Source organism: Triticum aestivum, chromosome 7A (assembly GCF_018294505.1).
Source record: "Triticum aestivum cultivar Chinese Spring chromosome 7A, IWGSC CS RefSeq v2.1, whole genome shotgun sequence".
Classification (NCBI taxonomy): Eukaryota; Viridiplantae; Streptophyta; class Magnoliopsida; order Poales; family Poaceae; genus Triticum; species Triticum aestivum.
In genome coordinates this window covers 678,679,237-678,706,358 of record NC_057812.1, presented here as the reverse complement: position 1 = coordinate 678,706,358, position 27,122 = coordinate 678,679,237, and the positions used below count along the sequence as shown (strand labels likewise).

The 27,122-nt window shown below is 41.5% G+C and overlaps 3 protein-coding genes across 3 annotated transcripts; 1 reads left to right on the top strand and 2 right to left on the bottom strand.

The window, feature by feature from the left end:
* The first annotated feature begins 350 nt into the window (after nucleotides 1-350).
* Nucleotides 351-4,342, top strand: LOC123154668 (syntaxin-132). Its single transcript, XM_044573334.1, has 12 exons — nucleotides 351-519; nucleotides 1,610-1,717; nucleotides 1,831-1,887; nucleotides 1,994-2,042; nucleotides 2,148-2,236; nucleotides 2,353-2,426; nucleotides 2,511-2,553; nucleotides 3,097-3,183; nucleotides 3,295-3,372; nucleotides 3,464-3,544; nucleotides 3,660-3,725; nucleotides 3,821-4,342. The coding sequence occupies exons 1-12, from the start codon at nucleotides 502-504 to the stop codon at nucleotides 3,983-3,985; spliced, it is 915 nt and encodes a 304-aa protein (XP_044429269.1). The 5' UTR covers nucleotides 351-501; the 3' UTR covers nucleotides 3,986-4,342.
* Nucleotides 4,343-16,134: 11,792 nt separating this feature from the next.
* LOC123154666 (glucan endo-1,3-beta-glucosidase 12) lies at nucleotides 16,135-17,486 on the bottom strand. The gene is made up of 3 exons (XM_044573333.1): nucleotides 17,401-17,486; nucleotides 16,689-17,258; nucleotides 16,135-16,416 (listed from the first exon to the last, which is right to left on the bottom strand). The coding sequence occupies exons 1-3, from the start codon at nucleotides 17,456-17,458 to the stop codon at nucleotides 16,385-16,387; spliced, it is 660 nt and encodes a 219-aa protein (XP_044429268.1). The 5' UTR covers nucleotides 17,459-17,486; the 3' UTR covers nucleotides 16,135-16,384.
* A 7,028-nt stretch (nucleotides 17,487-24,514) lies between these two features.
* LOC123154664 (protein ABERRANT PANICLE ORGANIZATION 1) lies at nucleotides 24,515-26,402 on the bottom strand. Its single transcript, XM_044573332.1, has 2 exons — nucleotides 25,588-26,402; nucleotides 24,515-25,453 (listed from the first exon to the last, which is right to left on the bottom strand). The coding sequence occupies exons 1-2, from the start codon at nucleotides 26,304-26,306 to the stop codon at nucleotides 24,850-24,852; spliced, it is 1,323 nt and encodes a 440-aa protein (XP_044429267.1). The 5' UTR covers nucleotides 26,307-26,402; the 3' UTR covers nucleotides 24,515-24,849.
* Between the last annotated feature and the right edge of the window lie 720 nt (nucleotides 26,403-27,122).

Below are 27,122 nucleotides of genomic sequence, written 5' to 3'. Positions count from 1 at the left end.
GGACGTAGGGACGAATGAAGGCGGCGAACGACTCGTGCGGGCGAGTGCTTCGAGGGCACGAGGAATCGCTCATGGGTGCTGGCGTCTGGTTAATTTTCGTAGATTTTATTTCGTAGATTTTTTTTTACTCCGTTCTTTCCTCCATCGACCGGAGGTTTTCCGCTGGAAATCGTCGATGCATAACATTTTTTTTGGTTTGCGGGTCCTGGGGGAATCGCTGGGACGTGGGAGGTGGGATTGAGGACGAAAAAAATCGGCTTTGATGGGACGAAAAAAAACTGAAAGCGAGACTAGAGATTGAGCCGGTGGGTCGGTCGTGACTCGTGCCTACCGCACCACACCGCACGGCTGCTGGCTCCAGCTCACACAAACAAAAAGAAAAAGGAAATAGTTAGTCAGCCGTCCGTATAGGCATAGCTAGCCCCAGCAGAGCAGACTCCCTTCCCCTCGCCGCGCCGTGCCGCCGCCCGTCCGTCTGTTCGTCGCCGCCGTCTCTCCGCCATGAACAACCTACTAACCGTAAGTCCCCCCCCCCCCCCCCTCTCTCTCTCTCTCAACCCTTCCCTTCCCTTCCTCCTTCCATCCAGATCTGGCCTTCTAATTCCCAACTCTTCTCGCAGCTCCCTCCCTCCTAGCCATAGCCAAAGCCAAGCAACCCTTGTTCTCATTTAATTTGTCCCTCCCAGCTGCTCCCTCCATTCCAAAATAGATGACCCAAGTTTGTACTAACTTTGTTACTAGGTTCAAAACACATGATGATGATCATCACATTAGTTTGTTTGTTATTTCAACACTCCAATTAGCTTAGCTGCAGCTTGGGATTGGGAATTTCTCTTCTCTTCTGTGCTGCAACACTTGACAAAAATTTATCTTCTTTCTTTCTTTTGCCATCACATTATTACATTACATGCCCTGCCTCATGATAGCTAGCTATAATACTCTGTTTTGCCAACACACATAAGCTGCTTAATAATGCTCTTTATTGGGCAATTATCCTCCTATTACTTTACTTTTGGCTGTAATGTAAGCTGTACGGATCCATAACATTCCAAGTCTCAAAGTTTTCACATATATGTACATACATAAATACATACAGACATGACACTAGTTACAAACGACCCGCCGTCATAATTTATCTACATTCATAATTTTGAATCCATAACTTCAGACTCGGTCTTATTTTGGCCTTACATACCCTGCCTGATGGTCGCTGTCATGTTTGCTTTCTTCTTCTTCTTCTTCTCTTTTTTTTTTGCTCTCATGTTTGCTTTCACATGCACTGCGTTACAAACCATCCGCAACTGAGACGCAGGTGCTTTCATTTTGATAGTGACTGGAGTCTCAAATACTCTCTTTTTCCGCACTAAATCCATATCTTTCAGCTAGCAACATATAAGCTTAATTAATGCTCTTTTGGTTGGGACTAGTAGTTATAATATCAATGATTTATTTCGGGAACAATCCAATCATATTGGTTTGGTTTGGTTTCAGCTGATGATGAAAGTAGCTAGCACAATTGGCTATAATGTCAGATCGAACAAGAATTCACACCAATAAAGCCTAGCCATCGTGCAGGTTACATGTTGGTCTAAACATGTTGATTTTGCAGGATTCGTTTGAGCTTCCCCGGCGGGATTCCTCGAGAGATGGGGGGGATCTTGAGATGGGGATCCATCAGCCCGATGCTTCTGATAATTTACAAGCCTTCTTGAAGAAGGTGCTCTTCTTCTGTTTACCTAGGAAACTTTCTGCTAATCTCTCCTGTTATTTCTCCATTAGTTTTTCCACTTCAGATTAATGATAGACATGATGCTTTCATGCACACAACAGGTTGATGCAATCGACAGCCTGATAGCTAAGCTCACAAGCCTCTTCACCAAGCTCCAGGTCTGTCAATTCATCATCTCCCATTCTAGCTAGTTTCCTTATTTCTGCTTCTTGTATATGTTGATTCTCATAGTAATGATGGAAGTTTGTGTGCCTTTGCTTGCAGTCTGCCAACGAGGAATCTAAAGCAGTCACAAAAGCAAGCGCCATGAAAGGTGACAACTCGTGTGCTTTACTTAGCACACCCAAACCTCCTCATCTTAAACAGAGTTGAAAATTCCGCTCTACTTGTAATCACGCACAACAATGCATTTTTGTAGCAATCAAGCAGCGAATGGAGAAAGACATTGACGAAGTGGGCAAAATTGCTCGTATGGCGAAAACAAAACTTGATGAACTGGACAAAGATGTATGTTTTCACCTGACCTTGCTCGTGTCTGTCTGTTATTCTTCTTTGATTCCTAGCTGTATCTGCATCTGCACAAATTAAAAGATGGACATGCTGCTTATGGCTTGCTGTTACAGAACTTATCTAACAGGAAGAAACCTGGATGCGAGGAGGACTCTGCGGTTGATCGATCAAGGGAACAGACTACTGGGTAAATTCAATTTACTGTCAATTTGTCTCTCTTGCCTGCATGAATTAGTTCGTGTTCACTGTGCTCACTGATTTCTCTCCACAGAGCAGTGAAAAAGAAACTGAAGAAACGGATGGACGATTTTCAGGTATTGTTTTCATCTAACTTGATTGTCCAAATTGACTACATGTATGTGATGATCTTCCTCTTCTGTCTGTGAATGAATAAATGTTCCCTCTAATGCCTAATACGTAGTAATCTTTATACACAAAAAAAAGAGTTAAAACCAGTCCATAGTTCTATTTACTACTTGGGCTATTTGATTTGATGTGCCCTCATAGAGCAGCAGCAGGGAGAAACTACTCTGCTTTCTCATGTCTATGACCCATCCAAGCATCCAGCCATATGAATTCTCAACATCTAGCTCTTCATAAGCGGTGGAAGTGGCTTCGTTGATGCTTATATGTTCTAAAAAGTAAAAGAAATATACTACTGAACTATGTTTTTGCAAATTGTCCTCCTTTCAACCTTGCATACATACTACTGAACTTCGTTGATGCTTATAAGAATGTTTCTTAGCCATTATCGTAGATTGGTAGTATGCTATCAGCCTGATGTCTCTGAAGATGGAATAATATAATGTAATCTTGCAACTATGTGAGTGATATGGTGTTGTTACCCTCTGATGCAGGTACTAAGAGAATCAATCCGGCAGGAGTACCGGGAAGTTGTTGAAAGAAGGGTATTTACCGTAACTGGCAATCGCCCTGATGAAGAGGTATAATTGCAACATTTTTTTTCTATGGTTAAATTTGTGCACTGATTTGCGATCTTCCTATTATTGTTTAAATCTTACAATGGGCCTCCTTTGTTAATTTGGAACCTGCAGACAATTGACGATTTAATCGACACAGGGAGAAGTGAGCAGATTTTCAAAGATGCGGTTCAGCAGCAGGGGAGAGGCCAGGTATATATGAGTTATAACTTGGTCATTATTTGGACACCTGTGGGAAAATGCATTGAAACCTAATGAGGATACTTTTCCATCCATCTTGCAGATATTGGACACTGTCGCTGAGATACAGGAGCGACATGATGCTGTAAGAGATCTAGAGAGGAAGCTTCTGGAGTTGCAGCAGGTTATACTATTTTCATTTGCACAAGCTCTTATACAATTTATTTTATAGTTGGCACCCACCATGCAAATGCCTATGTGAATAGAAGGGATTTCCTTTCCTGGGTTTTGGCTTGTAGATATTCCTGGATATGGCAGTGTTGGTTGAGGCTCAAGGAGACATGATCAACCACATAGAGACACATGTAAGACGAAGAATTGTGAAATCAGCTTATATTTTCTAAATAGACCTAAACCGATTTCATAAATAAAGCAAGCTAACGGATTTTGTTTTTGCAAGGTTGCAAATGCTACCAACCACATACAGCAAGGTGTGGGCGCTCTCCAGAAGGCAAAGACGCTGCAGAAGAACTCGAGAAAGTGGATGTGCTACGCCATCCTCCTCCTCCTGGTGGTAGTGGCTATCGTCGTGCTCGGGGTGATCCAGCCATGGAAGAAGAAGTAACCCTTGAGCCACGACCTGGGTTTTACCCAACATCTCGGCGCGGTGGAATATATATATACATATATACTGTTTTTTCTGTTTGTGCATTCTGTGTAGTCATGTGATTGATTCACACTCTTCTATCTATCGCTGTACGGCTGGCTATGTTGAACCAGACAAGCCATACTGTATGCACATATATATACTGGTGGCTGCCGCTATTCTTTCTTTTCTTTTTTTTAGTTGAGGCTGCTGCTATTCGTTTGTTTGCTCCGAGTATTTTTAGTGGTGAAATGACCGAAATGTGCATTCATCCTAGCTTGTTCCTGAATCCATTTATTGCAGTTTGTTTGTGCACCATGTAAGATCTTTTTTTTTTTGCTGCTTGTTGCCGGATCAGATCTAAAGCCCACTCATCATGCCCCTCAAACATCATCCTTCAATTGTCAGCTTGTTCTGTTCTTGTACTGCACTATATATTATAATCTCATCCAGCGATCGATATCTGTACAGCAGAGAAAGCAGTAACAGGGGAAAGAAGAAAAACTGGAACTTCACTTAGCCCAGATAAGAGTGCCAAATATGCCCAAATATTTGTTAAGAGTTCATTCTGAATGCTAGAATTTGATTGAAATGTGAGGTAAAGATACAAACATCACAAAGGCCTTATCTATCACTGAATTATCTATTTGAAGCTGCACAGGCACGCTATATGTTGTAAAATCATCTGCTCAAATTTTACATGGAGTTAACAAGATAGACAAGGCACCCCAAAATCATCTAAACCGAGGCTTTCGAACCTCTTGGTCTCAGCTTTCACTGTCTGAATATCTGCATGCATGGTGTAAGCACAACATTCAGTAACTGCTGCAGCACCAAGAGACCTATTAACAATTTTACATGGCAAACAAGGATCCCTCCCTCTGCTGCAAATCTTTCAGGATCTCAAATACGTTAATTTTCAGTGCTGCAACTTGAGATAGATAATTTTGAGTACATGGTACGTCTATACAAGTTATCAGTCTACTGAATTTAACTAAATCACACACCGACGATAAGAAAGGGAAACTTTTTTTAATCAACTTCTCACTCAGGAATTTTCGCAAAAAAAAAAAACCTTGTCACTCAGGAATGTTGGATTATATACATGGGCACAAATGTGGAATGGTGACAGGCTAGATTTCTGCAACACTTGACTGATGCTTCAACAGGTTTGATTACTTTATCAAGGAAGGAACAAGGCATTTTCATGTCGTTAATTTCCCGCCCCATAAGAATACTTTGAGTGTTAATATTAATAGCGCACTTTTGTACTTTATGTTGCTATATATGTAATATATTTTCTTGATAAAATTTATAGTAACATAATAGTTATATTGGTTTAAAAGTAGAGTTAAGATTCAATGAAAATGTGTTGGAATTAAGTAAAAAATATTTAGTATAAATACATGAAGATCATTTATAAACAATAAAATTAGGTTTAAATATATGTCCATCTCTATGATTGATTAAAATATTGATCAAATAATCAGAAAATGTAATGACAATATAAGAGTAGGTAGAGATGTATAAATTATTTATTTTTCTTAACCAGAAATTAGTTACAACACACGAAGTTAATGATATGTTATCATAAACATAATTTTGTGCATGTGGCATCACATAACGAAAATTCGTTGCCAATACGTCACCACAATTATTACCTGTTAATGAGCTTACGTTAGTTTTCCTCTAAATATCAAAATAATCTCGTTCCAAAAAAATATGTTTTATTCCGCATGACCGCACTTGACCATTGAGTTCACGACCATGGTCCGGTTCTTGTAAAACTAAATTTGCTGGAAATACGGTTCAAATAAGATTGATGTGAGATTGATGTGTTGGCATTCTCTTTTGACAACGATAATTTTGTAAAATTTAAACATTAGGTTAAAGTATTCTGAGAAAAGTACATGTATTTTATCATTTGTACGATTATGCTTTTAATAAAATTAAAATTATGTCATCATTTTTTAAATAGACTAAATTGCTGTTGTTTGAGACGGATCAAATGGTAAAGACATGGTATTCCGTCCGATCAGGTGTATGTTATGTTTATAAGTCTCAGATGCATTTCAACAGTTTTTTGATCATTTCATTTAACAAAATACAAGATATATGTCACAAAAGTTATATTATTGAAAACTTCACTTGAATATAAACCCAATGAAATGTTTTTGTAAAATATAACTTTTTTGCGGGGATTTGTGAAATATAAATATAGTTTTATCGATCAAATTAATGGTCAGAGTTTTTATTGAAATGCATGTGAGACTAGTAACATGGCTGGAGGGGGTAACATATTATAGAAATTGCGTGCATTATTTAAACAGAAATCTAATACTTCTATTTTTTGTAACAAAAAAGTTGAATAATCTAGAGAAAATGTTCATGTAAACGTGACATTCCAGGGTGTCCAACCAATCAAAATAAAAACGATGCATTTATATCAATACATTATGCAGAATACATGTGTTATCGATTAATTCTGTTGCATGGTAGTCTTGGAACACAATAATGTTATACCTACAAAGAATTACAAACGTTTTACTAAACTTTCCAAACTATAATTTTTTCCCTGAATTAAACTGGGGTGGGCCCTTCATTCCCCTATTACAAATCATAATCCCTCACAACAACTTCTTTTTTAAAAGAAGATTAAGTATCTTTTTGTAGATGTAGCATTACCCGTCTTGGAAATCATATGCACTTCTTGGAGGAGCTCCGTTCCACTCACATGTACACGTATTGGCACTCATCATAACCTGCAAAAAAATGAAAATATAATATTAATAAAAATATACAATAAAAGCATGTCAAAATTTCAAAAGCACAACCCAATTCAAAGGCGAGACCGATAATTCTATCTCCTATTCTCAGGCATTTAAGTTTGAAAAGTAGTCCTGGCCCAATAAGTTTCAAGGGCTGATATCACTCACAGGCCTTAGCCTGAAGTAACAACCTTGCAGATCAGGAATTACTGGAGGCATTTCCTATTCGGCGTATTAAGCGCCCATTAACATGCATTTTGTTCACGGGCGCTAAAGGCGCTCTGACCTATGCAGCCTTTGTCTTTTTTTCGACTTTGGGTTTTTCCTAGACTAGTCTTGTTTGGTTTTTTCATTATTTTAGATTTACTTTTTTAATTTTCATTTTTCTTTATTCTTTTTATTTCAAGATTTTTTTTCAAATATGCAAAATATTTATGCAAATTCAATAAAATGTGTTCCAAATCCAGGGAATATTTTAAACTCATGATTTTCTTTCTTCAATATTAACGTATTTTTCAAAACCAATATAGTTTTTCAAAATTTTCATTATTTTTCTACGTCAATGAACTTTTTTCAAAATTGATATACATTTTCTAAATTTGTGAACTTGTTTTTCTTACAATTGATGAGCTTTTGTTTTTAGAAGTTGATGATTTTTTTTCAAATTTGTGAACATCTTTTCAAAATTGAGGTTTTATTATATTTGATGATTTTATTAAAATTGATAGTGTTTTTCAAATTCATGTACTTTTTTACGTTTGTGAATTTTTTAAAATGAATTAACATTTTTTTAATCACGTTTTTTTGTTTTCCCATTTTTTAGAAAGTCCATATTTTCAAAAGTCAATGGTTGACCGGTCAACTGTTGACCGAGGAACCATATGCAAATGGGCCTGCTCATTTCTGTAGTCTAGTGTGGCGCTTGATTTCCTAGCCGGCGCATAAGGCCTTAAATTTCTCTAAAAAAGGAAGCTCCCCTTACTGGGCTCTTTGGTGAGTAATTGTTCAAAATTTATATAACAATTCACATTTTCAAACAATGTTCATTATTTCAAAACAACTTCGCAAGTTTCAAAAAATATTCAAGTTTTTGTTTAAAAAAATTCTCATTTCCAAAAGTGTTCATGTTACCAAAAAAATCTTCGCAATTTTGGGAAAAAGTCTGTTTTAAAAGTATTCACTTTTTGTTAGTAAATGTTTGCAAATTTGCAAAACAATGGCCACAAACTTGAAAATTATTCTCATTTTTCATGAAAAAAATTCAAACTTTTAAAAAGTGTAATTTAAAAAAATGTTACGGTATTCAAAACATATTCACATTCACAAAATGTTTAAGTTTTTTGGAAAAAAATATAATATCACTTTTAAAAACTATTTACAGATTTTAAAGAATATATTTTTGAACGCCATAGAGTCGCCTCCAGTCTCTACTAGAGTTGCCTCGCTACTCAGAGCATCTCCAGCGGCGCCGCCAACAGGCCGCCCCAAGGCCCTTTTTTATCGCCGGCGTGAAAAAAGGTCCAATCGTGTCCCTAGAAGCCCATTTTTCGCCGGTTCGGGCCGAATTTGACGCCGGCGGTTCCAGGCCGAACCCGACGCACTGGGGGGCGCCCGGGGGTGCCAGGGGAAATGTTTTTGGCGCGATAGCTTTGTGGACCCGTCGAGTCAGCGACTAGGTCCGGGCCGTCCAACCCCGTCTGCCACGGTGACCCAGGGCAGGGGCACAACAGGGACGGCGGCGGCGACGACGGCGATGACTACACCAACTTCTACAGGCTCCTCGGCATGTAGTGGGCTCAAGGTGGCGCGGCGGGCGGCGACGGTGGCGTAGTAGTAGTCGTCGTAGTTTTAGTTTGTTTTTTTAATTATGTTTTCAGTTTGCACAAATTTCAATGAAACTGCCCGAGTTTCTTCTAAATTTGTGTCTTTTGTACAATTTTTGGCTGAATTTGGTTTTCAAAAAGCAGCGTCTGGGGCGACCTTGGGTCGGCGACTGGAAAGCATAGCCCCTCCCCCTCCGCACACGTCGATTTTTTCGCCGGCTCACCATCAGGCAGCTTTATTTCAAGCCCCTGAGGGGCCAAGCGAGTGGAGATGATCTCACTACAGTGCGCTGATGGGCTGGTCTAGTTGGGCGCCCCACTGTGCAGGATAGTGACAATTCAACGCCAATTTGCGTCATGTCGCCAGGGAGCCTATCAAATTCGCATATTCCACACGCCAATGCTACTAGGTTGACACAATAAAGGAGGACGCCAATAAGTTCCCAACATTCGGGATTTGCCGATGGAAAATCAAGCTTTTTCCATGGCAATTTATATATACACTACTAGGAAAAAGGCTAAAGATGGAATTGACACTAATGGCGCATCAGAGAAGTGGTGCGCCACTACTATATACTAATGGCACATCATGTGGGGATGCGCCATTAGTGTGGAAGACACTAATGGCACACCAGGCACACGGTGCGTCACTAGTAACAAAATGTTTTTTTTATTTTGTATTTTCTAAGTAAAAAACCCCACATATGCACTAGGATGTGATCTGTCAGAACCAAAGTAGACCTAGCTCTGCATTAGTTGTTTTGTGCTTCAAGTGTCCCAGTCAAGGACAAACTGAGTGGTTGCAAAATAATATTATGTGGTCAATGTGGATTTACTATTTTCTGGTGATAGTTCTGAACTGGTAAATAAGTTAATATGCGTAAGTGAGACTTGGCATTTTAAAGTTTAGGGTCTTCAACTTCAACCATGAATTGGGATGATAATATTATTTTGCCTTCTTAATAGAATGGTGTCATAATCAGAACAAAGCTGCTGCAAATGCATACCTTTTTTTTACAAGTGCATCTGCACCTTCTGATTCATTTAGAGTTATCATAAATATATTTCCAAGGTTTTTTTCATTTCACTGTAGAGTCTTTGCTTCTGGACTCAATGCACATTCATCAGTCATAAGAGATAAATACTAGTAAGTCAAGGGCACCAGAATTTGATCATGCCTCTTTTGAGAAGTATGTCTATTGATTCAAAATTGATGATCATCTTGGTCTATGTCGATGAGCTTGTGTTATGCACTTCTGCGTTTGACAAGTAATGACTTGCAAAGATGATGATCATCTTGCTAGTTTGCTGGGTTTTGTCTCCGACCATTGTGTCGTGATGAATTTGCAGGTACCCTGAGAGGCCTTTGAGTTTGCCGGAATGTCGATTAACTTCCGTTCCGGCAAATTTGGGTACTCCATATGTCCTATTTTCAGCAAAGGTCATGCTGAAATTTTCCGTGAATTTTAGCATGACTTTGCTAAAAATAGGACATATGGGGTACTTGCGACTAATGCATGGGCTGGGGTATCTTAGTACTTAATTAAGTAGGATCAACTGCCCCTTTATTCTTGCTGCATTAAACCATAGGTTTTAGGGTGCCTCGGTCTCGATAAGAACTTAAATGATGAAAGCTTAGGCTTTTAGGGTGCCTCGGCGTCGACAAACCCTAAATGATAAAACCTTGGCTTTTAGGGTGCCTCGGTGTCGATAAGAACCTAAATGATGAAAGCTTAGGCTTTTAGGGTGCCTCGGCGTCGGCAAACCCTAAATGATAAAAGCTTAGCTTTTAGGATGCCTCGGTGTTGACAAACCCTAAATGATGTAGTTTTGAATTATGAACGTAGAATATGTCGTCATCGAACGACGAAAGTCTCCCGGGGGAGTGCGACTGGTGCCACGACGATCGAGGTCTGTGCGACATGCCTCACCTGGATGATGATCGGCGCTTCAGCATTAAGCTCGAGGAGACCTTCGAAGTTGAAACGGTACACAACGACAACAAGTGTTATTTTCATAATTAAGCACGACTTCAACTATTTCAACGTGTAATTTTCATCTTTTACAATTCGAGTATAGCTTATCCCATGCCATGCAAGACGCTATGTCTTGGAGAGGATGGATTTTGAAGACCATGAAATTTCTTAAACAAAGAAAATTCACCTAAGGACTCATTACGATGTGGACTTTGAAGTAAATCTATATAATTCTGAGAGCGTAACCCATTTTGGTTGCAAAAATTGGGAAGCATTTTGCAAGATGTATGGTTTTGATGAGGGTATGCTTATCACCATGGATCTTGGTAATCCTGACATCAACCAAGACAATATGGACATTTGGGTCCTTGTTGATACGCCTCCAGTTCTACCGCTATGTGAGTTTCTCAAACATAGTTATTAGCTAATTTATATCGTTTATTTCAAAATAGTTGACAGCTTATTTCCATTGACAGCTTATTTTTATTGTTCAAAGAATGTGCGGGAGATGGTAGACAAAATCGACTACATCGATGGCTCTGAATTAACAACTTACAAGGAAAAAAATCATCTGGTCGGATTTTGTACTGACATTGAGAATTACAATATCCACAATCAAACTCCTCAACATTATGGTAAATATGTGCCACTAGTGCATGTGTTCAACTACGGTAACTACTATGAAGATACCCTGGTAAGATTTTTACTATTACGACATCCGTGCATCTTTTGCATACTTCTAAAACTAGTACATCATTGCTAACTATGAAGTTATTACTATGTTTTTCAACAGATAATCCCAGAGAATTGTGTGCCTCATTTGATGTATCAGAAAGGTAGTCTTAATGTTTTGAACATATAGCCAAGTCATCCTACGAATCTCAACTGTCTATACGAGATTTCTAAAAGAAGTGGAGACATGAAAATCAAAGGATGGAAAAAAGATATGGACAGTCGTAAGGAGCTTCTTGGAAGCAAAAGGAAGCGAAGCGCAAGAATTGGAGACAAGATGTTCTCCATTCTCCATAATGGAGAGTCAGGGTCTATATTGTTTTATGCTATTTTAGTTTAAATAGGGTATTTAGGTCCTGCCTAATACTGATGATCATGTGCTAAGAACAATTAAGTAGGGTTGGTTCGATGACTATCAAAATGATGATCGTATGACTTGTTATTAATAACGAGTAGAAGTTGTATGATGATGATTAGTAGGACTTGTTAGGATTAGTATTACTTCCGACAAACTCGCTACTCGCGGTCTCGAGACTTGTAATGTTCTATTTTTGTTCGGTCTTTTGAATTCGGAGACTAATATGATGAATTGTATTCGGAGACTAATCTTCTATTGTATTCGATGAATCTGCTGTTGTTGTGTGCTACTGTCTATATTCTGTCAAATAATATATTTTGTAACTGTGCAAACATTAGAAAAGTAAAAAAAACCTAATATTCATACTAATGGCGCATCACTACAGAGTGCGCCATTAGTATGCCAAAGTATACTAATGGCGCATCATCAAACAGTGCGTCATTAGTATGCCAAGTATACTAATGGCGCATCCACCCGCAGTGCGCCATTAGTGTGCCAAAGCACATGGTTAAATATGGCCCCTGGGAGGCATACTAATGGCGCATGGTGTTATATACTAATGGCGCACTGGATGGTGCGCCATCAGTATACCAGATACTAATGGCGCACCAGTAGTGCGCCATTAGTAATAAATACTAGTGGCATGATACTAATGGCGCACCAGTGATGCGCCATTAGTAGGCAAAACTGATGCGTCATTAGTAGACCTTTTCCTAGTAGTGATATGAGGGATGGCAAATTTAGTTAGCAAGCATGGCAGTTTCGTCCTCAGTTTTAGGAAATTGTCGTGCTTGTTACTTAAACTTGCCATCCTCGTGTCAACTAAAATTGCCATAAAAACATTCAATTTGGCATGGGCAAATTCCAAACGTTTGGGATTTTATCATTTCTGATAAAGGATGCAAGGATACTGTAAAAGTGTTCTCTGCCTAATTAATTGTTTGGTTTATTTCAATGATTTTTTGTTTTAGGTTGTGCTCCTAATAAATTAATTTTAATATATTTGAAGAAATGTTATGGAATGGAAAATTTTCATGGATGACGAAATAATGTTCACCATTTTGTCGCGGACTCCTTATTTTCTTCATGAATTTTGACTCTTCACAAATATATAAAATATTCATGAATTTAAAAAATATTCCCTGAACTTAAAAAATACAATAATTTAATAATGTTCATTTGGTAAAAAAACTTAAATTCAAAAAAGGTCACAAATTTAAAATATCATGAATTTAAAAATGCACCTAAAGTTTAACAATTATTGAAATCAAAATGCATTCACGAATTTAAAAAATGTTTCAGAATTCCAAAAAAATCATGGAATTTTTAGAAAAAAAATTAGATTTCAAAGAAGTTCATGAATTTGAAAAGCAAAAAGAAAAAAGAAAAAAATGAACATAGAAAAAACCAATACAGTAACTGTTCTAGAACATTCGTTGCCAAAACTGGTGGGGGGAGGCACATAACTGCTTAGTGGGCGGGGCCATTGCACCATTGCTACCCAGGGATTCCAAAAACCCTAGGCTTGAGTGCGGACTAAGATCCGCTGTCGACAAAGTCGTAGGTGCCACCGTTGGCCTTTTTGCATTGAGAGGATGAAGGCGACGGATGTGTGCATGATAAGTATGCCGATATGTAGCACGGCTCGCCGGGTGCCTCCATGCTGCAGTTGATGGCCGACCCGCACGTGTACTCCATCGCCACTTGCACGCCCACCCTCTCCATTCTCCATTTCGGGTTCACCATGCACAACAACCCCGGTGGCATTGGCTGGTGGGACGGTGAAGATTGAATGTCGTTTGGCGGAGCTGGAGGCCCACCTCCTCCTACCATGCATATCTTTCATATGGTACCAACGTGGGCGTGTTAATTTCAAAAAAAAAAAACGTGGGCGTGTTGACAAAGTCACGCTAGTATCTATTGAAAAAAAAAATTATGACTTTGTCCATACAAAAAGAATCAAATGGTGGACAATGCATATATACATGTATCAAGTACATTCCAGTGTGCCCGGAAAAAGGAAATACATTCCAGTGCTTTTAAAAAAGTGCGTTCCAATGAATTACTTTCAGATACGTTTTCATCTACAAATGGTCTAGCTTCTTCAATGACCTTCCACGGTCCTTATATTCTCCTTGTCCCTACGATTTTGGGCAAAAGTTTAGTGGGGGAAATTGGATAGCTATTTATGCAACTTGAATTGTCAATGTGTTGATCAGGGGCAAAAATTGAGATAGCTATTTGTGGTAATTGAACTGTCAATTGTTGATTAGAGGTAACCTCGTGAAGAGACAAACCAGAGAGATGAGTTGGGAGAGGGGAGGGGGAGGGGGGTCTGCAATAGAAGAAGAGTGTGCATTAGTTGACACTAACCATCACACCGTCGTTACCTGCTACTCCCCCCGTCCCATAATATAAGAGCGTTTTTGACACTGTTGTAGTGTCAAAAACACTCTTATATTATGGGACAGAGGGAGTAGTTTTTTATGCCACACTATAGTTACTCTCTCGTTCTCTTTCTCGTACAGAACTCCTTCACCTACCGTGCCATCCATTGCGTGATTACTGTTGGAAAATATTGACCGCCTCTCTCCATCAGTTCGGGCTTTTGAAATAACTGGCTGGTGCATGAATTCAATATGGTATATTTGAGCCAAGATGTCTCAAGTTAAAGACCCTACCAACATAGTGTTAAAAAAAGATTATGTGACCTACACCGATCCCACGTCTAAGAACTAAATAAGGCTAGACGTGAGGGGGGTGTTCAAATATATTGTCCATCTCTCTTCATTATTTCAGTTCAAATAAGATTGGTGCGCCTAGATTCTCTCTTAATTGAGATAAATTTTCAGAATTTTTGTATCATTAGTCTATTTCCAAAAAGAAGTATGAGCAGTTGTAATATTGGCACACCATATTTCAAATAAAAATAAACATTTTATCGTTTGCAAAACAAGGCTAGACCAAGTTGCTTGAGAAGGATCCAAGGTAACACACAGTAACATATTATAGGACTAGACGTGCTACACCGACGGTATGCAAATTTAACCAGGTAAAATTATGAAGTATTGACAAACAATGACAAATAGAGATGTTCCTGCAAGATGAAAAAAATGACAACTAGATATGGCGACCGGAGGAAATCCAAGGACAACTACATGTTGACACCTCATACATTCGAGATTTTTCTATTAGTTAGAACTAAGCTGAAAATCATGTTGTAAGAACCACTATTGTAAGATTTTTAAAGTTTTGCATTGAACCACCTATCAAGATTTTCATAGATATTAACACAGATAGACAAGTATAAACATCTAACTCACAAAAATATATTAATAATAGTGTGTGCCTTTTTAGATCTAGATGAAATTCAGTTTGCCAAAATGATCGAAACAAAATATTGGACATAACTAAACCCCATGACAAAATTGAGTTATGCTTTGACATATATACTTAATGATAGAGATTTGTGTTGTATAAAATAACTTTGAAATTTAATATTACTAGGTCATGTGTGTGCTTTATGTTGTTATACATATACTCGATTTTCTTGATAAGATTAATTATAATATAATAGTTATATTGGTTTAAATATAGAGTTAAGATTCGATGACAATGAGTTTGAAGTAAAAAATATTTAGTATAAATATGTGAGGGTCATTTATAAATGATAATTTTACGTCTAAAAATATGCTCATCCGTATTGTAGCCTATTGATTTGATTCTAGTCAAATAATTAATAAAACACGAAGACTATATGAGATAAGATTAGCCGGAGAATTATAAATTATTGAATTCATTAAAAAAATATTAAAACCATTTTTAATGGTAATTAATCTTGCAAATATATTTTATGTATGTGGCATCACATAACCAAAACTTGTTGTTAATATGGCAACACCATTATTCCTCGTTAGTGAAACTATGTTAACCCCATTAATATATTTTTAATTTATCTAAACGTCAAAAAAGAGGTTTTTTCAAAAAAATTGTGTTTCATTCCGTATGACCACCCGACTATGACAACGCTTTTGCCGGATGAATTAAGAATATATTTGTTGTAGACATAGTTAAAATAAGATTGTTGTCTTCATATTAACGTTTGTGCGTGATAATTGTACAAAATTACAATATTAAGTCAATCTATTTTGAAAGCAACATTTATTTTACCGTTGGAATGTCTTGTTTAAAATAGAATGAAAACCATGTTGTCATTTTGAAAAAGTAACCGAGGCTAAAACCGTAAAGACATGGTATTTCTTCTGGGTGGGTTTATAAGTATTGCATACATTTCAATAAAGTTTTTTACCATTTTGGTCAACAAAGTTATATGTCACAAAAATTATATCATAAGAAAATACTCTTGAACGGGAATCTAATGATATGTTTTGTAAAATATAACTATTTGTTTTATTGATAAAAGTGATGGTCAAAGTTTTTATTGAAATGCATGTGAGACTTGTAAACATGGTTGAAGGGGGTAACATATAATCAAAACTGCATACATTATTTAAGCACAACATGATACTATTAATTTTTGGAACAAAATAACTGAATAATCCAGAGCAAATGTCCACGTGCTCGTGACATTCCAGGGCGTCCAACCACTAAAAGAACAATGTATTTGCATCAACACACATCCAGAAGACGTGTGATTATCAACTAATTCCATTGCACGGTCATGGAAATCATTTCCATTTCTCTCACGAGCTCCGTTCCGATCACATGTACACATACCGGCACTCATCATAACCTGCAAATAAAATAATATAAAATCCATGTTAATAAAGTATCCAATAAAAACATGTCCGAATTTCAAAAGCACGACCCAAATTCAAAGGCGAGACAGATAATCCTTCTTCCTATTTGAATGGGCCATAGTGTAAAGCCTCGCATTTTTTCGAGAATCTAAAGCCTTGCATTTAAGTTTGATAAATAGTCCTGGCCCAGTAAGTATTATACCCGTCAAAAAGAAAAATCGCAGGTCACGGTAGCCTGAAGCAACGTTTGCAGATCGTGACTTACTGGGGTCTTTGGTGATGAGCATGGCGGAGCCGGCGAAGTCGCAGGTGCCGCCGGCGGCCTTGTTGCGCTGCCAGTAGCTGTTGAAGGCGAAGGAAGCAAGCGCCATCAGCGTGTCTGGCAGGTAGCACGGCCCGCCGGGCGCCGCCATGCCGCAGTCGGTGCCCGACCCGCACGCGTAGTCCATCGCCGCCTGCACGTCCACGCTCTCCACCGTCGGGTTCGCCACACACCACAGCCCCTGCGGCGCACCGATGGCTGCCGGGCCTCCCGCCCGGGGAGCACCAGCCGGTGGGGCCACGCGGGGGCTCGCCGGTGCGTTGGCTGGTGGGGTGGGGTTGCCGACCGGTGCCGTGGACGGTGGCAGCACACCGGCTGGAGGGGGCATCGACGGCGCCGCCGGCGAGGTGGGGTTGGCAGGGGGAGGGTACGCGCAATACGGCGGCGATGGCTGGATGTCGTGTGCGGGGGTTGGAGGCCCGGCTCCTCCTACCAAGTCTTGGTATGGTGGCAATGCCGGCGAGTTGACAAGGTTGCGCCATTCTCTTGTTCTTGAGGCGCCATTCGCCCAATCTGTTTCGCGTCCATGCAAACAAAAGTCAAACGGCAGACAATATACAAGATCACAAGGGTAGGAACTTCAAGATGACAAAGTAAATAATGTATGTGCACGTGTAGTGAAAGTCTTTTACGTAGGGATGCTCCCAGCAATTACCATGTTGAATGGACACGAGGAGAGCTACGAGGACCAGGTGGTCCTTCTTGATCATCATTAGCTCCACGGTTTGTGATCAAGACATGAGGCAAATTGCATTTATACATGATGCGTGGGAATGAGATTGTTGTAGTGCTAGAAAGGAATATGGGGAGTACGTAGTGCCCAAGTCTCAAGTGGGCAGATAAAGGGGAGGCAGCAGCAAGAATTCACCAGATGGATGCTAGCTAGTCTCTTTTCATAAAGTTGCATGGACTGATATGTTAATTAAACCTAAGAGCCTTCCCAGTTAAGTTTCAGTAAACATAAAAATAAAATAGAAGTTTAGAGATGTCTTGACTTCCTGAATCCAGAAACTAAAGCATTTGAATTTGTAGTCATGGGAACATAGCAATTTGTAGCCATGACTAATTATGGATTCTTTGGATATTTGACGGAAATTTGCTGAAATTCGAAGAGACGGAAGTTTCATGCAATGCCATGCATGAAGGAGTTTTGATTCATTTTCTTTGACCCCAGGTATCCATAAAATGATATAATGGATTAAAATGCTACAAATATTCTATGAAAACATTTCAACTCAAGGGTCATGCATGTTTGCTTCTTTTCTCTAGCTGCAGTTTGGGCATCATGTGCTTGCTTGGCCAGAGAGAAATGCAGGGAACAAAATGGAAAGAAAATAAAGGGCAGAACAGCAGGTGTATTTTTTTTAGTGTTTTTCTTCCGTTGCTTTGGTTCCACTCAAGGCCTCAAGCCTGCTACTCCATTTTGTTTGATTTGTCATGTATGAATGCATCCATATTATACTACTAGTAGGTAGCTAGGGCTAGAGAAAAGCCGTGTCTTGTCAATCATAGCGAGCTGACAACACCACGAGATGGGAAATTTAGCTCAGACATTACTCCCTCCATTCCACAATGTAGTGCTTCCTCTATCCCCGTGCTTCAACTTTAATCGTAAATTTAACTATCAAGACCGATTGCGGCGGGAGCAAAAGTTATATTGGTGAATTCATATTCGAAAGAAGTTTTTAATTATGTAACTTTTTCTCCCGCCGCAGTCGGTCTCGTTCGTTAAATTTATGGTCAAAGTTCGACCCCGGGAAGCGCGAGCGCACTGTATGTATGTGTCATGTTTGCATCATGTAATACTTTGTGGAGATCTTTTACAGTACATTACTTTTGCAAAAGAGCTTGACTGGATTAATTAGTTACCGTGTGCGATATATACTGCTCTGCATCATACTTGTGTATGACACTCTGATAAGTTTTCGAAGTTGCGTAAGTTTTCGAAATTGCTTTACGAGTGCGGTGTTTGCGCCCTACCTGTGCACGACACCCTGATCCTTTGTTGGTTGTTGAACTGGCGGTTTGATCCCAGGGTGTTCAAGTAGCGTCGGATTGTACAAAGATCGTTGGACATGAACCACTGGTTATAAGTTTATATGTAACTAAAAAACATACTATTGTAGTACACAACTATACTATTGTAGTCCACCGTCGAGTCGGTTTTCAGTAAAATTATTGCAAAGGATGACAGTAGTGGACACATGCCCTTTTTTTTAAAAAAAATGGAGGGGGGGGGGGGGGGGGTTGCAGAGAAATAATCTGCCATAATTTTATATTATTCCAGTCATTAGTATGAAAAGAGTCAAAAATAAAACCCTCAAATCAGTTGGCAATTCTAACCGCCCATGATAATACTCTTATTGTAGTATGTTTCTTTACGACAACCGACTGTAGCCTATCATTGGGCGGTTTTTAGACTCCAACCTAACTAGATGATGCCCCCAGCGTTGCTGCGGGAATCTGGGTAAAACATACCCATAAATAGATACTAGCTAGAAAACTAAAACTATTGCCAAAGCAAATTTAAGAATGCTCTTGGAATATATTTTGAAAATAATAAAATATATGAAGCATGTGATAAAATGTTGTATAAAAAAGAGATCTATTGGATTAAAGTCAAACGGGGTGCTATTTTTCACAAAAACATGTAACATGTGTAGGTACTATATTAGTATTAGTACAAGTGTACTAAAGAATTTCTAGAATCCCTTAGATGGAGTTTGGGGTGGTAAAGTATGTCTTTGTCGATGATGTCGATGTGCTTGAGGACTTGTCTGTTTTTTCGTCATATTTCACACCTAAGTGCATGCACCTATAGACCACTAAATTTGTACTTGTTTACTACAACCTTGGAGGGATTTCTGAGAAGCCGTATTAATCAGCAAAATGTACCATGAACAACGTAACAATGCAATGGAATGGAATACAAAGTAATTTAATATCGACTGATGCAATGTGCGTTCTGATGGAATGGAATGCAATCTATGTTGGTGCTACCTGTGCTCTTTCTTCATGCAAATGCAATTTTTAAAATATTTGAACATACAGCTAATATTTAAATTAACAACCAGTTTTGTACCCGAGTCTGATATGGACCACAATATTGTAGTCAGTTTCATTAGTACAATCTACTGAGGCAATATGATATTCTAGTCGGTTTTTGATTTTGAACCAGCTCATGACTTATAATAATCTTGTTGGTTTCTCCGTTGTGACGGTATGAGATTAGTGTTTCTCAAGCCGGTTTCATAATCATCTAGGGGCAAATGAGTATTAGGCCCAGTTCTTTTGGCCGATTCTTTCATAATCTTGAGAATCGACCCTCCACCCAGCTTCTATAATCTTGAACCCATATTGTTTTTACAATCCTAGCTAGTTAGGATGTGAACAACTAGGATTGTAAAAAAAAATATGGATACAAGATTCTGGGAGAAGCTGGGTGAAAGGTCGATTCTCAAGATTCTGGGAGAATCTACCAAAAGAACTGGGCCTTAGAGCAATTCTAGCCGAGTTATCATATGAGCAACATCCATACCGCACATGAAGGACCCTTCATATGGATATGAATACTGCCGAGGCAAAGCACAAACACAAAATCGCCATAAAAGTGCTCCTTGATTTCCTTACATGGGGGACCCGTTTACAAGTGGCAGCAACAAGGAAGAGCGAAGAGCAGGGACTGAGTGGCGGCCAGCTTAGGGCGATGAGTGTGGTGGCGAGAGCAATGAGGCGATGGGGTTTTTATATACCCGCGAAGGGGCGCACTCCGACGGGAAATGGGGGCTAATTTGCCGTGTGCGGGTGAGAAACGAGTGCGAAACAAGGCAGTAGCAATTAATTGCCCCTCTTGGCGGTGAAAATGCGGTTACTGCATGCTAGGTGAGGAAGCGGCAGCCATACAAATAATTGCACCATCGACCAGGTTGCGCACGTAACGAAGAGGGCTAAACTTCCCTCCCGCGCTAGCCGTTATCGATGAAGGCCTCTTCACATCAACAGCCCCTGCCAATCAAAATATGGAGGCTCGCGCGCTCGGTAGGGACAACGCTTCATGACTCATGGCGATTTGATAGCATATGACGACTTTGCTAGCCTAGAATGTCATTTTGGGACAAAATCATCATATCAATAGTTATTATGACAATCAATGAAAATATGAAATACCACAACTCTATTGAGATACTTGACGATACAAAACGGATCGCCCAAGTCGCTCTCGCGGACGGCAGGGCGAAACCCTTGTCGTCGTCGCCCGCACCTCCTCCCTGCCCCCCCTCCCCTAGCCTCCCTCGGAGGTGCCGCCGGGCGCAGCCCAGCCGGCGTCGGTGACCGCGGGGCCCCCTCTCCCTCCTCCCTTGGTGGCTACGACGTGGGACGTGGCGAGCGGGCGGGGAGCGCGGCGCTCCTGCCGGGGGTTGCCGCGGTGTCTCAGATGGTCGGGATTGGACGCGGCGGTACATGGACGCGGCGGCGGTGTCTGCATGGCAAAGGTGGCGGGGCGTGCCGACGGGGCGTGATGGGCGGCTGGTGCCGGTTCCGTCAGCTTTGGCGCCTGGAGTCGCAGGCTGTAGGCAGCGAGGGCCGGTGTCCTCTGCTGCGGCGGCGACGACGTCGGTGTGGTGGAGGCAGCGGTGTGGTGGCGGTCCTTGTGCTCTTGTCGCATCACGGCAACGATCTGCATGATCTGGCCGTCGACATGTTCCGGAACTACTGCTGGAGATCTTGCCCAAGGATATCTAGATCGGATAGTATCCGGTCGTGCGCGTCCATATCAGCTTGCGTGGCTCCATGAGGGCGCGATGCGAAGCTCTGTTGTTTGCTGGCACGATCAGACATGTCGGCATCTCGTTTTCCATGGCACAGACGGCGGTAGAGAAAGTCTTGATGCATAAGATCGGAGGATCAGTAAGGCTAGGGGGCCTTGAAGGCGATGGAGTTAGCCAGGTGTTTGATAACTTTTCATAGCAGCAGTGTAAGTGGGGGCGGCAACACAGGAAGATTTCATTTTCGGTGTTGCTCCTCGGGTGTCGAGTCATAAATTTCAGGGTGAAAACCTAAGGTCTGGCCTTCATTGATTTTCCATGAAAATTGCCTTGTTGAAGGTACTATTTGGAGAACTCGGTCTTCCTCCAGGGTGAAAACCTATGATCCTGGATCGGGCGACAATGGCGCTTGTACATTGTTTCTTTTTTGAAGGCGTCGCTTTCGGAAACATTTTATGTTTTTTGGGTGCTGTCTTTGGTGGCGGTTTGTGTGCTACTGCTGAGAGGAGTTGATCACCGTGACGAGGCCATTTTATTCCCTTCCCTTTTTCTTTTTTTTTCGGGTTGTGTGCATTCTGGAGATCTTTGTGACTTCTTATTGGTGTAGAGACTGGGTGTAATTAGTATCTTTGTGATATTAATATATTTCTTTTTTTAAAGAAAAATATAACAGCTTTGTTAGAGGTCCTTTTAGCTTCAATTCATTCGATGTCAGAAGCCAGGATTTGCCACAAAACCATCTATAAAACCATGTTCCATATTTTCTCTGTTTCATAATGTAGTGCGCTCACGCATCCCGGGGTTTAAATTTAACCGTAAATATAATCAACGAGACCGAATGCGGCGGAAGTAAAAATTATATCACTAAACTCATATCAAAAATACGAATTCAATGGTATAACTTTTACTCCACCGCAGTCGGTCCCGTTGGTTAAATTTACGTTCAAAATTAAATCTCAGAAAACGCGAACGCGCTACATCGTAGAATGGAGAGAGTACCAGTGGAAGGAGGTAAATTAAAGTCCCATTTCTTTATATACTTGTTATATTTTTGCTATCCGACACATGAGCGTGTAGTCAACCATCCAATCTGCTCTTAAGTCCTATCGCCATGCATTGCAGTATTAGCAGAGAATATATGCCCGAGTGACCAAAGTTCATCACTTTGCGCACACGCAGCTATCTGTTGTCCATCCACACATATTTTCTCCTTAGAAAAATAGCAAGTCTAGCTAGGGCTGGGGTTTTTTGTCTTGGTGTGGCAGGTGAGGCTGTACTAGCGCATTGATTTTCTTGGCCAAGGCAGAGAGAAAGATGAGGTGAGAATCCGGCAGCACCCAACCACGAGAGCTTTCTCCGTGGGCGTTGCAGGCCGATCCGGTACCTTGGTGTACTGCACTGAACTCATGTGCATTCCCCATATAAGATTCCTCCGTTCTACTGTAGGTTGCAAATATAGTTCCACTGTACATGCGCATCCTCCTCCAACCACTTGTAATTTTTTGCAGAGATACATATATGATTAATTAAAAGGGGTTAGGAAGAAAAATCGTAATAGAAAAACATTTTCTAGTTACAAATAAACTGAAAAATCACATACCGTTATTTTTTGTAAAAAAATATGCTCATTTGTGTGGTACTCATAAGGAGTGCAGATTTATAGACCCACATATTATTTGTTTGTGTAGCCCATAAATTGACATATTCTTCATAAAAATTTACAGGCACCTATTGAAATAATATATGTGTTTGTCCAAGGGGCCTAGGTTTGTTTTCTGATGTTAATTTATCATAGATGGACCCAAATGTATATAGTTGATGTCCTAGGTTTTTTATTAGTAGAAAATTTGTTGCGTTACAACATATAGATTTCTGGATGTTCCTTGTCAATTTAGACGCCCTTTGTCCTTTTTTTTCTTCTACACATTTTTTTGAAGAATAATTCATTGCACATTACAAGAGAGAGGGGAATAACTCAAAACCATGAGTTCTTTTTCTTATTATGAACTAACTCAAATGTTTTCCTAGAATATAAGAAATATGAGACCATAAATAGAGAGAAATTAGAGTTCTAACATTGGTAGCGCTTGCAAGCTTATTGCCAGTCACTCTCTATAATTATACTTTTTAATAGTACATTTTATTGCTTGAAGGAAAATACACAAGAATGGGATTTCATGTCCATTGGAAGTTTACATTGAACAATTTTTGGGAAGATATTTTACATGAAATTGGAGAACAGGATTATACAGAAGTGTTATTTCGATGCAGCAGATGGATATTGGTTAGCTAGGAGATCGAGAAAACTGTTTCCTAAATCAACTAAAACATGAGATCTGAAAAAATATGAAGGATTCTCCTAAAATATGTAGTCAATGGACGAATTATGTAGGAAATTTAAACACCAGTCCTACATTTATTAAAAGAATCCAGTATAAAATTTCCACATAGTACTTCAATACCATTGGTCTCCTAGTAAAATCATATATCTTCCAAACAGATAATGTAATCCAGGATTAGACAGAGGTGTTATTTCGATGCTGCAGCTGGATTTTGGTTAGCTAGGAGATCGAGAAAAATGTTTTCTAAATCAACTAAAACATGATATCTGAGCAAATTAATATGAAGTCAATGGACGAATTATGTAGGAAATTTAAAACCAAACTTACACTTTAAAAAGAATCCAGCATAAAATTTCCACATAGTACTTCAATATCACTGATCTCCTAGTAAAATCGTATATCTTCCAAATAGATCATGTAATCTTTTATATATACATTTTTGCTTTATTAGTATTCGGTGGAGGTTTGCATTTCCAACAATTGGTGGTATAAGGTTGCCACATGTTTGCTAGAGATTGGTTGCATACCAATTTTTGTTGCCAATCTCACAAAAGGTTTCCAAATGTTGGCAATTTTTGATTTTGCCAAATGTTGGCTTGCCAAATATCTGAAGTAGATTCAACAATAAAGCAAAGCTAGAAAAATCTGCTTGTCATGAGCAATCACACACTTTTTTATATGCCTCCATGGCTCCATGTGATCATGAAACGACGTAAGTTACTTCACTTCAGAACACATGTTTCACTTTCATCAGAACCGATGCTAAGAACAGAACAACAAAGATACTACCGATTCAAAACCTGTCTAGTAAATTAAACAATATGCATACATACTTGCATAGCAATTCTCAACAACAAATTATTAAATACCACACTTACTACTAAATTCAAGCCTGAAATGTCTCATGAGTACTACTAGTACTAAAGATATCAAATTTGATGCATCAGAAATTAAGAGCAGGGTGTAGCAACTAGTGCAATTAAGCAGTCACACAATCTAACCATGCATCCCATGCAAAGCCACCGGCGTCGTGGCGTCCAGAAGGCCGATGGCCGGCGTCGCCAGGCGTGGCTCGTACGCGAGGACCCGGAACCCCGCGCCTCCGCCGTTGACCACTGCGGCCATGCCGTGCCCGACGTATGGGCATGGTGGCGCCCACCGCCACTCGTCGCGGCGCGAGTCGAACACGAGCACGGTCGTCGGCACCGGCACGGCTGCCGGCCCGCCGCGGGGCGCTAGCGCGACGAAGTCGCCGTGCGCTGCGCACTCGAACCCGCGGCCGCCCTCCGCCGCCGCGAACTGCGCGTGCACGTCCTGCGGCATCCGCGCCACCTCGCTCCACGCGCCGCCGCCGCCGCCGGAGCCTCCTCTGCCGCGCAGTGTCCAGACGCGCACGCTCCGCGGCACGCTGAGACGGCTCTTCTCCACGGACGCGACGAGCCCCACCCTTGCGGTGCCCGAGCCCTCCCTGCCGCCGCCGAGCTCGACCAGCGCCGGCGACTGCAGGAACCGCCTCATCGGCGGCTGCACCTTGCTCCAGACGTTCGCCGCCACGTCGAACACGAGAACCGCGAACGGCGACGAGCTCATGCAGTAGAACCTTCAAAGGACGCAGATCAACCGCCCATAATCAGAAATTTGCACGTCCATTCTTGGATCGTATGGGGAAAAAAATTATGTACATGAACCCCTTTCCATTTATGCGTATGTGTGAGGGACAGAGAGTGAGAGTACCTTCCGGAGGCGAAGGCCATGCCGGCGCGAGGATCGAGGGAGGACAGGCGTGGCAGGAGGGAGCTGGGGGCCCAGAAGCCGGAGGACGGGACGGAGGCGGCGTCGGCGACGAAGGTGTCGACGGAGATGTTCTTGACGGCGAAAGGGGACACGAGGTCGTCGCCAGCCACGACGGCGATGATGGACGTCGACCCCGCGGCCAGGCCGACGGTGGGGGAGAGGCGCTGCGTGGGGCCGAGCGGCAGCGCGGCGAGGAGGCGCGTGATGGGGTTGGCGAGGAGCAGCGTCTTGTGGCCGGACGCGTCGGAGAGGAACGCCAGCAGGCCAGCGGACGCGGGAGCCGGCGAGAACCCCGCGGCGGGACCTGGGATCGGGAGCGGGAGGAGGAACCAGGAGGGTCCCTGCGGCTGGGAGGTGGGATCGAGGAGGAGGAGGTGGCCGGCGGAGGGGACGGCGAAGGCGAAGAAGGGGAGGTGCGGGGAGTGGAGGAGGTGAGAGTGGAGGAACGGGGAGGAGAAGAGGAGGTGGTAGAAGCGGCGGCAGACGGCGCGGGCGCGGAGGAAGGACGGCGTCGGGAGGAACGCCAGCACGCGGTCCAGCAGCGGCTGCGGCAGGCGGCGCCACACGCGCGGGTCCATCTCCACCGCCTCCGCCGCAGAGGAGGGGCGGCGGCCAGGCCCAGACGGCAGCGACAGGTGGTGGTGAGGCAGTAGGTTCATCGTGAGCGGAGAGCTGGAGAGTGGCAGGGAGCTGGCCCGGAAGTGCGTGGAGTGAGAGTGAGTGAGCTGAGCTGCAGGAGTGAAGTGGGGGAACCGGGGAGGAGAAGAGGGCACAAGAAATACTCCACTTGCAATGAGGAGCCTAGCTAGCTGATAGGTTGAGTTAATGAACCATGTACACTGGTCTCCCCTAATTTTTTTTTGAACAATGGTCTCTCCTATTGTCCTAAAAACATTGATCTCCTCTGCATTTGATCTTGATGAAGAAAAACTTATAAATGTTCGTTTTGGCAGTTCTAAGTTTGCCTTAGGGTTTTCCTTTCCGCGTTTGCTATTTATCAGTTGCCTAAGCTCAGAGGCCAAAGAGGGGTCGAGGCGGCTGGGTATGATGTGGTTAGTTGCGGCATCGTGTCCGGAGGCGAGGACGAGTGTTGACCGGCGTAGGTGGGTGGGTGGTGGTGGCCTTCGTTTCCGCTGCCCCTCGAATTAGATAGCCGCCGAGCATGAGACAGGGTTGCGACGTCGGCGACTAGGGCTTGGAATGACCTAGCCGGAGGCGAGGTAGGGGCACGATGTTGGGATGCAACTAGAGTAAATTGTTTATGAGCAGGAAGAGGAACCGTGCACATCGGGTGGTTGAAGAAGAAGGTCAATCGTCATATTTCAATCAAGAACTGAGGAAAGAATCGACTAGAACAAGTATTTCACACAATTGAGGCGGAGATGGTCTTTTCTTTTCACGCTTGCCGGGATCGAACAATTTCCAATGAGAATGTTTCTTTTCAAATTGTATGATGTCTTAATTCGAACAATTCC